The sequence below is a fragment of the Fundulus heteroclitus genome, chromosome 5 (assembly GCF_011125445.2).
Source record: "Fundulus heteroclitus isolate FHET01 chromosome 5, MU-UCD_Fhet_4.1, whole genome shotgun sequence".
Taxonomy (NCBI): Eukaryota; Metazoa; Chordata; class Actinopteri; order Cyprinodontiformes; family Fundulidae; genus Fundulus; species Fundulus heteroclitus.
The window spans coordinates 31,017,455-31,029,727 of record NC_046365.1 but is presented as its reverse complement, the minus strand read 5'-3'; the positions used below and the strand labels follow the sequence as shown (position 1 = coordinate 31,029,727).

Here is a 12,273-nt window from a genome sequence, read left to right as displayed (position 1 = left end):
TACATTTCGTAATGGTAAGAATCTAAGGTCTAACTTACCAACTCTAGTTCAACATAAGCATGTACATTTAGTCAAATTCCAGCCACAAACTTTACATTTGATTGGGAGTTTTATGTGATTTACATAGTAGCACATAGCTGCAGGGTGAACAGAAAATGATACAGGGGTTCTCTCAAAAGTTATTTAAGAAACACAAACCTTTAGAGTGTGATGCGCGTTTGTGTTCAGCGCATTATAAATGGCACTTAAAAAAGATCCAGTACAAGCAATGTCCTTTAGAAGTCACATGGGTAAACAGAATCCGCCTGTGTGCTGTATAATCTCAGTATAAATACAGCAGCACTGCGAAGGGCTCAGAGCTTTGTTAGAGAACATTAGTGAACTAATATAGACCCGTGAAGACCCAGGAACACAGCAGACAGGTCAGGAATACTGTTGTAGACAAGTTTAAACTTTGGTTAGGTTATAAGACGGTGCCCTGTAAGTTAGATATCTCACGGACCTCTGTTTAATTCGTTATCTGAAAATAGAAGAAGTATGTCACTGCAGTCCAACTAAGAGGCGGCTTCTCTTCTGAGGCTTTTTCCTGTATTGAGCCAGTTAGCATCACCAGAACTATTTGAAATTGATGAATTTCAGATTCAGTTTAAATATATTTTCTCAGGCTTTGGTAAAAAATTGCCTTTTGACCTGAACGACTCTAAGACTGTGGGAGCCGTGGCCTAGTGGTGAGCGAGCCGGGCGTTTGCGTCTTGGGAGAGGCCCCAAAAGGTCGGTCACTCTGGGTCCCTAAACACGACCCTTGTCTCCAGATTGCTCCCTGTGCGCCAGTCAATGTAGCAGCACACTGCTCCCTAAGGGACGGGTTAGACGTAGAGACGAATGTCCCCTCTGTGGGATTTTAAAGGGAAATATTTATCTCACATTTTGGATATCCTTCCACTAGCTTTGTATGGTCTCAGGCTTGCAAGGTTCCCCCCTAAATGTAACAATGGTCTTTATGGGCAAACACTTAAATCTGAGTTTCATATGACCCTAAATGAGGTCTTTGTCCTCGACCATGTTAGCAAAATCTGGATTTTTTTTAGCTGCTTTTGGGGTAATGGCTTCTTCTTTTCCCAGTATCCTTTCAGCACATGCTGATAAAGGACTTTACAGGTGATAATGACACCCTCTTACCAGTTTTAGCTAGCATCTTCCTGCGATCTTTTGCTGTTGTTCTAGCACTGATATACACAGGGCACAGAACCCATCTCCTTCCTGAAAGACGTGATGAGTGTACATTCCCATGTGATTTCATACTTCCACATTATTGTCCAAACAGATAAACGTGTCTATAAGCAAATCTATAAAATAATCTATAAGCATCTGTAAGATTGTACCCCAGGATGAAACTGTGGAGGCCAAAATGCTTTTTCCATGCTGTCACACAAAAATCTGTGTGTTTGAGGACTTGCCATAACATACGTACACAATGCATTTTCCACTCAAGTCAAATGTTGTGAATTAACCATTTGTGAGACCATTTGTGTTTCTTAAAAGGCTTATTAACTTTAGTGTATGCAGATTTCTGAAGTTGTAGACTAATAGAAATTGTCTCATTATTTTGGCACTAAGAATAATGGAAATACTTGTAATCCTAATGGAGCTAAACCAGGAAAAGTTTTAATGTCTCATTTTAATGTCAGTGAGGAAAAACCAGGTAATGCCTTTTTAGTGGTTTCAACTATACATACTTCTGGAATACTAGTATGTTTGATCCAGATATACAATTATTGGCACTAGTTATATTTTGTTGCTGACATGATTGCAAACTAATATCTATCTATCTATCTATCGTCATAAATGTAAGCTTTAATTTGTTTGCATTGATTCAGTGTAGAAAATTCTATGTAAATGATCCCACCTGGAAACAAAATTGCTGATGCCACACAAATTAACACCCTAAGCAATTCCTCTGGAATGAATGCAATGAAACATTTGTTTTTTTTTACCCTTTTAAACTTCACCCTGCTGTTAATTAACATTTTATTAGCAATCCACAACTTCCTGTTCCCTTAGGGTACACATATGATGCAACATAAGTTACCCTTAAAATCAGCAAGGCACGCCATTAAGGGAACACTAAAGTCCCATAATCTTTGTAAAACGGGCTACAATAAAAAAGTGTGTAATATCGGTCATTATTCTTGTATGGCATATTAAAACCGTAAAGATTTCTTCCATCACAAATCGGTGGAGCATACACGTCAGCTGAAGACTGGTATTTTTCCGAAGTAAAACATTTGCATAAAAACACAAAGGTACTTCCCACCCAGGTGTGCATGAAGTCAGACGCTTCTGTCCTTACGAAGAAAAAAAAAAAAAGATACAAGCTAAATGTTTTCCAACTTTCTTTGTAAACACCAGATAAATTAAACATTTATCATTTGTCTTCAGATGTAACTCTTTTGCATTTGACAGCACCGCCACGTCTGAAGTAAGGCCCGAGTTTCTCAACGCGCGGCTCAGTCAGGCAGTCTGTTGAGTAGCCGGTTATCTGTCAACCACCTTCAGCTGTTATCTGGAGGCAGCAGAAGCTTCTGGAAGCGATGTCTGATCTCTGCGGGGCCCAGAGATACCATCATCTCAGCAACACTGGGACCTTGCTGCAGCACAGAGGGGAACAGATGGAGGTCAGTTAGGTTTCACCAGGAACTTAAGCTGATTGTGTATGCAAACCTCAATCTGAAGCAATTTCCTCACTCGGTAACCCCTTCTCTGTAGAAATGCACAGGTTCACTGACTAGCGGCACAGCTTAGAGCTTTTTTGGTCTTTATCAAACAAGATTTGATCATTCTGCTTAGTCACGATATGGATGGAAATAAAAGAAGGCACATTATGCATGTTTTTTTTTTTTAGCTGATCAGCACTTTTATTTATGCTAAAGTGATGATCTGAGTTTGAAATATGCACATTTAGAGGAATAATAGCAGAAATGAAACCCCTTAACGATAAAAGAATGACTACATGACAGCCAAAGTTTCACATGGTCCTAGTTAATGTCCAATGCAAACTCAAAGTTTAAAAATATAAATGATTTATTTCATTTGAAACAGTCAGGCTGATTCTGACCTATTTTTGTTTTACATTTGTTTCTAGTTCCATAAACATACAGAAAGACAGAAAACAATTAGGGGTGCCTTAGGCTGATTTGTAAAATAGTAAAATTCCTTTGAAGTCAGATTAAAATCTCTCCGTTGTTGCAGGCGGTTTAAATTTGACTGTAATAATGAAAGTTCCCAGCGTCAGCAACAACTCTGATGAAGCAAAGCCCTGGCGGTGTCAAAGAAACACCCAATAGCACTTTCTAAGAAAAGCCGCGCTTTTTTTAGACAAGATTTTCCAAAATAAAATAAAAAAATAACGCAACCCTCGGACCTAACACTGGGTTTTTTTTTTACTCCACCGAATATATTCACTGACAGATTCATCTGACCACTGAGCGCTTACATACCGTGGTATTCAAAGATTTTTCCCTCCCTACAGAATCGTTCAGTGTTTTTCCCACCGAGCATCAGGCAGGGAGTCTTTAACGTCGTCGTACGGGAATTCAGAATCAACCCTTTTTTTTTTTTTTTTTTGCAGAACTGCGTTAATTCAGCTGCACAGGTATTGGAACATGAACAGCTGTGTTAAGACTAAAGCCACATCTCAGCTGAATTTACCTTCAAACTTTGACAAGGCCATGTCAAACATTTCTTTAAGCCCTTCAGAGGCCGAAGGACGCAGCCTGCGAATTGAGACGCAGCTTGTGTCACTACCTGATCGGCCCCCTGAGCTGTCTATAAGACTGCCTGACTGTAATGTCGAACATAGCATTCATGCTTGCAACAATAAACCAAGTAACTTAATTCAATATAAACGCTAAATTTATTTTGGCCTTGTGTTAAAAACAGGACAGTGTAGTCCAACTATTCTGTCCTCCTGATAGAAACGGATAAAGAGCCGTGTACGCGGAAGGGCGGAGTGATATTACACCCTTGGGAAGAATATTTAATGCGCCTTATAATCCGGTACGACATATGGTCTGAAAAATACGGTACCTTCAAACAAGCTTCACTTTTATTTCATCAGTCCACAGAATATATTCCTAAAGGTTTTGTGGATCGGTGAAGATGTTTTCGTGAGTCAGGGTTTGTTTTTTTTTTGGTCAGCAGTGGGTTTTGGCCTTGCAGCACTCCCATGGATGCCATTTTTGTTCAGTCTCTCTTTATTACTGTTGAGGTATAAAACTAACCTGAACTGAGGTAAGGCCTGCAGTGCTTTAGATGTTGTTCTGGATTCTTTTGTGACCTCGTAGTCGAATCATTGATCCACATAACCCTTGTATGCTGGCCTCACTATGGAAGATTCAACACTGTTCCATATGTTCTCCATTTATGGTTCTCTGGAGTCCCGCTGACTTATAAATTGCTTTGCAACTTTTTCTAGACTGACTTTAATTCTGATCTATTAGTGAATCTCTATAAATCATGGCATTATGTGTTGGTTTTTGAGCTTTTTTAGTCTACTTCATGTTGTCAGACAAGTTCCAAGGGTATTTATTTGATTTTACAGGGCTGGCATCAATCAAGCGTTGGGGTGGCTAGAGAAATTGACCTCAGTTTTAACAAGTAGACAATTATTTTCTTTACTTAAGGCTGAACCTGCTTGCAGAGCTTTATTAACTTAAGGAATGATATCCTCATTTAAAAACTGTATTTCGTATATTCTGAGGTTATCATCAGCTTATAATATTGTTTTGATGATTTGAAATATCCAAGTGTGACAAAAAAAAGACATCTGTAACGAAGCAAAGACTTTTTAAGAGCACTGTGGGTTATCATCTCAGCATCTGAAATGGTTTCATTACTGTTTTTACATTTGAGTAAACTGTTTAAAATTTCCCCTAATTAACAAAAAAGTATACTTTATAAGTCTAACTTATAAATATATATATATTTTTTTAGACTAGTAGTGGATCTCTGATATTAGAAATATCATCTAATATAGTAATACTATTAGAAAAAGAGATGCAGGCAGACACTAAAATGTTTTTAATTTTGCATTAACAGATGTATGTAAATATGAAATCTATTGGCGTCAATCGGAAAAACAAAGCTCTTTCATTATGAATGATTTCAACGATCTAAAAGGTCTCATGGCTTCAATGGAAACTGGCACAGTTTGCAAAAAAAGATGCCTCGTCATCAGCATGACCACTAAAGCTGGGAGTTCACGGGATTTGAGCAAACTTAATTTTCTCTCCACATCTGAAATAAACCCACATAAGTCCTGCTATGATTATAAAAAACCTGTTTTTCAAGTAAATTTGCAAACATTTATTAAATAAAAAAGATATACGTTGGCCTGTTGATGATACATTCTATTCATACTTGTATAACTCGTATAAGTCGTGTTTTCTGAGCCCCCACCTGGAAATACTAAAGTCAGAACTACGGAGAGAATATCTTGACTCATCGGTTAGTTTTTACGACTGTAGTCATGAAGCTGACAAAAAAATGAAGACAAACGTCTCATTCGTTCATACAAAGTGTGAAAGCTATGACTCAGAAGACTGAGCTGCCAAATCCTGTGTCAGTTTAACTAGTTTTAACACGAATCGCCCAGTATCAGGTAAACCCAAGCCACTCGTTAGGGCCGATAACAACATGGACTGGTACCTGCAGGCCGCTGAGAACCAGACGCAGCAGCTTCATCACCTCCCTGTACTTGGTAGCTTTGGTCTGCTCAGTCAAACGCTTCAAGTCTTTGCTGAGCTGGTCCACTGACAGCTCCTCGCCCCGCTCTTCTAACAGCCTGAATATGCACAGACTTGTTCAGAGCCCTGACAAAAACACAAGGGGTGTGCAGTGGAGAGAAATGTGCTGGTGGAAGACCTGCTGTTTCGAACCTCAGCACTAGCGAAGCAATAAGAGGAGCCTCCTTGGTCAGCGCTGCCACCTGGTGGGTGGAGAAGGAAGGACGCACCCACAGATAGGAGTAGTTTGGCCTCAAAAGCTCCCTCAGCGAGGTTATGTGACCCTGTTTAAGAGAACAGCTTTTAAGGTCTATCATTTTACATAAAAATGTAATTTAGACCAAATAAAATCTGGAAGAAGAGAAAGCTTTACATTTCTCAAAACCTACTTGTATTCTTTAATAGAATACAATACATAAATTATTAGAGCTATATACGCGATTATTGAATCTTAGGAGTGGCACATAACAGAAAAATAGAACGTTTATTTTGTTTTAATCATGTTTCAAACTGTATGCATTTACTATAAAACCCACAGCATCTTAAATTTAACATCTTAAATAACTAAATACTAAAAAAATAAAATGTTTTAGCTTCCATGCTACTGAGATCACCTTACGGAGATGTAGCACACGTCTAATATAATCTTCTTCCAGCACTTCTTGGTTGTGAATCTCTGCAGCGTAAACCTGCTGGATTTGCTGCTGCAGGTCTTTTATAAGCGCATTACATTTCTGCTCATCTTCAATTCGCTGCTGCAAATGGATTCTGCAGAACGTCAGAAAGACAAACGGAGCGTAATCAATCTATGGCCCTTCAGAAAAAAACATCCGAAAATACAGGTTGAATCATTTCCAGATTGAAAAAAGCTTCTGATTTCAGACGTGATTCACAGAAACTAAGTTCTCACCCACCTGTTGAACTCTGGCAGCTTCTCCAGGTCTAACAAAGCCGAGTGAGTTGTGATCTTTGAAGGATTAAACTCCGAAATCATTTCCTCTAACCTCCGTCCATTTCGATTGGCTACATGCACAGATAAAGACGTAATTATTATTACTTGAATGAAGTATATGGAATTAAGAGCTCAGCTTAACAAGTTGCTCTGAGTTTATCGCTGCATATTTTCCGTCATTACTCACTGGTAAATCCAGATCCACAGTTGGTTGTAAAATCCAGCAGAGCCTCGGGGAGGACCGCTTCCTTCTGAAAGTTTTCAATAAAGATGTCCCCCTGCCTCTTAGACAGCTTGCTGCCGTTGGGATTGGTCAGGAGAGGCAGATGTCCGAAGGCGGGCGGCTGCCATCCGAGCGCCCGGTACATGAGGAGGTGCTTGGCCGTGGAGATGAGCCACTCGGATCCTCGCAGCACGTGGCTGATCTCCATGAAGTGGTCGTCTACGACGTTGGCGAGGTGGTAGGTGGGGAAACCGTCGGCTTTTATCACCACCGGATCGCCCTCCACCTGAGTACGAGAGCAGACGAACCCAACGACGGTATATAGACGATCCCGACACCAGACTTGAACTCTTAAGCTACACCTTTTTACGGTGAAACCACTCCAGACCGACCTGGGCCACCTCGTGATGATTCCATCCGAAGATCAGGTCCTGAAAAGGCTCGCCGCTGGCTTCCAGTCGAAACCTGATGACGTGCGGCGCTCCCTTAGCCAGCATCTCCTGGACCTGGTCCGCGCGCAGGTGACGGCATCTGTTGTCGTACCTGTAAGAAAGCAGGCAGGCACTCAGGACAATGACGCTGGCAAAATCCTGCAGCCGTCTTTGATTTATTTGGTCCTCCGGGGAGACAAACTTCACAGAGCGGCATTTTACCGTGGCGTCTCGCCGGCCCTTAGAGCCTCTCTTTTCAGCAGTTCCAGCCTCTGAGGGCTGCAGAAGCAGTAGTAGCCATGGTCGCGTTCGACAAGTTCCCGAGCGATCTGACTGTAGAGGTCTAATCTTTGAGACTGCAGGTATGGACCCAGGGGCCCTCCCCGACGAGGACTCTCATCTGGAGGAATGCCTGGAGGAGGGGATGTGATTAAATGGTAAACGGGACAACAATTAATCGCATTTGCAATATAATCACAATTTAAAAAACGCAATTTCCAAATCGTAGAGGTCTGCAGTTTTTGGCTATGTAACAATTAGTGAATCAGACACGTCCTTTAGGTGTTAGTAATATGTTTAAAGTGGGTTTGCCTACACTTGGAAGGGAAGAGAGCTGCAGCAGTGAGATAATCTAATTTTATTACTTGTTTTAGTTTATATAATCATACTGTTTTACCGGAAACTTCCAGGAATCTCACCACAACATTAAGTGCTGGTCAAACAGTTTAATACATAGACTTGTTTATTGGTTGCACTTTATGCTGAACAAGAATTGATGTCCAAATCTATTAAAAGCTGTTCTCTTGAATAATATTCTGATTAATAAAAACATTAAAAGTTCTAGTTTTAAATAGTCCTCGTTTACAAATATCTTTATCTAGAGGCCATTTTTGTTGCTTGTGGTTAATGCAGAGAAAAGTCAAAAATCAAATCGGAATTTTGGTTGAAATAAATCGTAGGCAGAACGCAATAATTTCTGCTCCGCGTTGAGACGCAGTGGCTCTTTTAGCACCTATTCTGCACAGAGAGTTTGTATATGTTTAAAAAGACATGATAAATAAATAAATAAAAATAAATAATTGCATTAAATCCAAATATTAAGATAAAAAAATCGGAATTAGACTATTTGCCAAAACCGTTCAGCCCTACTTTCAGCTAATGCCCGGATCTGTCCACATCGATTGTAGATTTTATGATTATTTATATTTAATTAAGAATTGTAATACAAAACAAAAACTGTGTTTTTCTAGATTGAAATTAGCTGATATCATTCACTTATATTAATAAAATATTTTAGTATTTTACAACAAAAACAAAATGATTATGAAGGTTGAACTGAATTTCCAACTTACTTTAGCATCTTGTACTAGCCATCAGTGCGGCTAGCATTGTTTGGCGTTGAGCGCCAATACGAGAATAGAAAACTGCAGAGCTAAGTTTTAGTTCACCGTATTATCATTCAAGTCAAGTTTAGAAGCCGTTTGCGGACCAGTTGGCATCCATTTGATTGGGTTTCAATAACCGTAAGTATCATAAGCTCTTACCTGCCCACTCCAACATGTCCTCTATGGACTCTGCTGCTCCTGGAACCAGCCTGCTCTGATCGGTGTCCTCCAGTCGCAGGATGAAAGTGCCCCCATATTTCTTTGCAAATATATAATTGTAAAGAGCAGTCCTGAGACCTCCAAGGTGCAAAAAGCCTGCAAAACAAGGCAATAAAGAACCAGAAAGCTCACAGCTATCCAGTGGCTTTTACTGGAATGTAGACTTTGTTGCATTAAAACTGGATTAGAATTTATTTATTTATTCAAATAAGCTAAATAAAGATGGTTTGAAAGGATCGTACTATTTTTTGATTACGTGATTTATTTTTTGGCCCTCGCGTGCTTGTCTGACCGTATTGTGCCAAGAGTAAAATTTAGTGGGTGGGTTTCTGGTGTGTGCTTTTTTTTCCAGGAGCTGGGCTTGCCCCCGGCGTATAGAGCCTCTACAGGAACTCTGAATGTTTCAGCAGAAAAACAGATTTTGGACAACTCCATGCTCCCAACTTTGTGAGAACAGTTTCAAAATGCCCCCTTCCTCATCCAACAGGATCACAAAGCAAGGTCCATGGACAAGAGTTTGGTTAGATGACCTTAACAGGCCTGCACAGAGTCCTGGCCTCAACCCTTTGAACGCCTTAGTGATGATGATTCAGAGCAGAGACTAAGAGCCAGGCCTTCTCGTCCAACATCAGTGTAGGACCTCAGAAATGTGCTTCTCCCCATGAACACTCTCCACAACCCTGTGGGCAGCCTTCCCAGTAGATCTGCAGGTCTTATAGCTGCAAAGGGTGGACCGACGTCATAGTGAACCCAATGGATCAATCATATGCGAGTCAACGCAGCATCAACCTGGCTTGCAAGATAAATTCTCGCGATATTTATGCGTTCACAAATACATGCAGAACTAGAGTGCTGCACATCATCAGTCTGTCTGGCCAGGTTAAGGCAATAAATATATGTTGTTAAATGCTTGACTACTGCACATTAAAACAGAGTGTTAACGTGAGAACTTACCTGTGGGGCTGGGGGCAAACCTGACCCTCACCTCTCCCTGAACAGTGGAGCAGCATCGAGCCACAGCGGCTGAGTTTAACCGGAGCACTGCCCGTCTTTCTCTGTCTGCTGTTACGGACTGAAACCCCCGCTGAAGGACACGACTGCGCAGAAAACACCCTCTGCAGGTCTTCAAGCAAACCGACATGGCGGCAGAGCGGTTAATTACTGACTAATGACACTTTATAAGATATAACCACATATTAGCAACAAACTCCTGTTTAGTTTTTTTTAAATTGTCTGCCAATGTTTGGCTTAAATGTGACTAACGTTCTTCTTCTTGAGCAAAATACGGAGTGCGACAAATTATGCCAACACTGCCATCTAGCGGGGGGTAGTACTCCTATTGGTCAGGTTCACATTTCCAGCGCCTCCCTATAGAGGGCGCCATAGAGACATAAAAACGTCAGCGTGTCCGCCATATTGTGAGTGGCATTTTAAGTGTTCTTTGAAGCTAGGTTTTATATATTGTTTTTTTTTATTTATTATTATTATATTTTAAATTTTTTGAGCTTTACTTTAGTTTTCTTTTTATACTTTTATCATTTGATTTTAAAACTTTTTTATTATTATTCGGTTTTATTATCTGGTTTAGTATTTTCAAACACATGTTTTTTTTTATGTGTAGCACTTTGAAAAAACTTCTGTATGTTTAATATATTACAAATAATACTGACTATATTAATAAGGTTGGCAGGTCCTTCTGTGGCAGTGTAGTTGGCTATTTCCACAGTGGGCTAAGTACTGGGTCTGAATCCTGGTTGTCTCTGTTGTAAAAACTCTGTCAAGTCTGTGAGCAAGTTGTATACTCTACAAAAGGGAATGGCTTAAAGGACTATATAATTAAAGGTGTTATAGGTATTGATATTGGCAATAATTTTACTAACAACAATGGTAATCACTGAAACAGAATATAATTGTAATCAGACAATGCAAAACTTACCATAATTACCCTCTAAAAATATGCCAACGTTTTTTTTTATTTTTTTTTTATCAAATGTAGTTTAAGTTGTGTTAACTTTAATAATAGGAGAAAAAGTGGACAGCAGTTAGTTCTGAACTGAAACCTTTCTGGGGGGCTGCAAGCAGGTCAACAGCAACTCTAATTGAGCTGCAGGATTTTTTTTCTCCGAACCTTTTAAATGGTATCTCTGATGACTATCGCCTCTATTCTACATGTAGGATAAAGAGCAGGGTTATGAGACATACATAACCCTTTTTTTTCCATATAACAACAACAAAATAATAATATCTACATCTGACTAAATTATTCCAAAAACGTTGTTGGAGATTGTTTGATGAACCGAATTCGGACTTTTGGGTACCGTACGCCTTGCACAAATCCAACAATAAGAATAACTAAAAGAACAAAATGCCGACAAAAAAAAAGTGGTGTTGGAAGCATCAGGCCCTGTAGGGTTAGCGTTTTAAAATCATGAACAATCCTAAATGTCAAAGCGTTCCCACTTTAGGGAGAGTTTCCAAAACTGGGGATGAAGCATAAGTTATAGGCAAATTTTCTACAATATTCCTAATAACTTTAAAGTCACTAATTAAATTGGATATTAACAAGGTCATTTTAACTTTGTGATGTTTTACATTGTGTCTAACAAAATGATTAAAACCCTGGAGCTTACTTATATTTTGTCTTTGTAGAACCACAAATGTTAATGTATTTTATTGAGATTTTAAGTGACAGACCAACACAAAGTAGAGCATAATTCTATAGCTGGAGACAAGTGATGAATCAGGCTGTATTCAGTTCACCTGTTTAGACTCAATAATCTTAGTGTAGATACAGTCATCCAGCTGGAAGGTAAACTCTGTCCCAGTCTGGAGTCTCACAGCTTCCAATGGATTTTCTTTAAGGATTGTCTTGTATTTAGCTTCATCCATTTTCCCATCGACTCTGTCCAGCTTCACAGTCTCTGCTTAAGAAAAGTATCCCAGCAGCATGATTCTATGTTCACATCGATGTGCAGTGTTAGTTTCCCAACACATAATGTTTTTTTTTCATGTAATCCATAAAGTTCAAGTTCGGGCTCACCTGACAAGAGCACCTTATTCCACGTGTTTGCTGTTTGCCTTGTAGTGAACACAACAAAGGCTTTCTTCTGGGCTCTCTTTCATCAAAGGCCAGATTTGTTGACTGATCGCTGTCCCGTCGACAGATTTTCCAACCTGAGGCATGGATCTCTATGTTGCTGTGGGCAGTGGCAGGCCTCTTGGCAGTGCTCTCCTTGCTCTCCCCTGTGAGCTTTGGTGGTCAGCAGCATCTTGGTAAATT

The 12,273-nt window shown here is 39.8% G+C and overlaps 1 protein-coding gene across 1 annotated transcript; it reads right to left on the bottom strand.

Annotated features, from left to right (window-relative positions):
- Window positions 1-1,983: 1,983 nt before the first annotated feature.
- On the bottom strand, window positions 1,984-10,277 carry ears2 (glutamyl-tRNA synthetase 2, mitochondrial). The gene is made up of 10 exons (XM_012854646.3): window positions 9,948-10,277; window positions 8,934-9,089; window positions 7,612-7,801; window positions 7,351-7,501; window positions 6,923-7,244; window positions 6,698-6,806; window positions 6,398-6,551; window positions 5,937-6,067; window positions 5,707-5,842; window positions 1,984-2,648 (listed from the first exon to the last, which is right to left on the bottom strand). Exons 1-10 carry the CDS (start codon window positions 10,132-10,134, stop codon window positions 2,553-2,555), a joined length of 1,632 nt encoding a protein of 543 aa, XP_012710100.2. The 5' UTR covers window positions 10,135-10,277; the 3' UTR covers window positions 1,984-2,552.
- Window positions 10,278-12,273: the final 1,996 nt, after the last annotated feature.

Bases quoted from the DNA above. Each gene is read 5' to 3' on its own strand.
- ears2 (XM_012854646.3), bottom strand. From the start codon at position 10,134: ATGTCGGTTTGCTTGAAGACCTGCAGAGGGTGTTTTCTGCGCAGTCGT. The intron at 7,802-8,933 runs GTAAGAGCTTAT...CCCCTCCTCCAG, and splicing joins GGACATGTTGGAGTGGGCAG to GCATTCCTCCAGATGAGAGT. The intron at 6,552-6,697 runs GTGGGTGAGAAC...GACGTTCTGCAG, and splicing joins AAGCTGCCAGAGTTCAACAG to AATCCATTTGCAGCAGCGAA.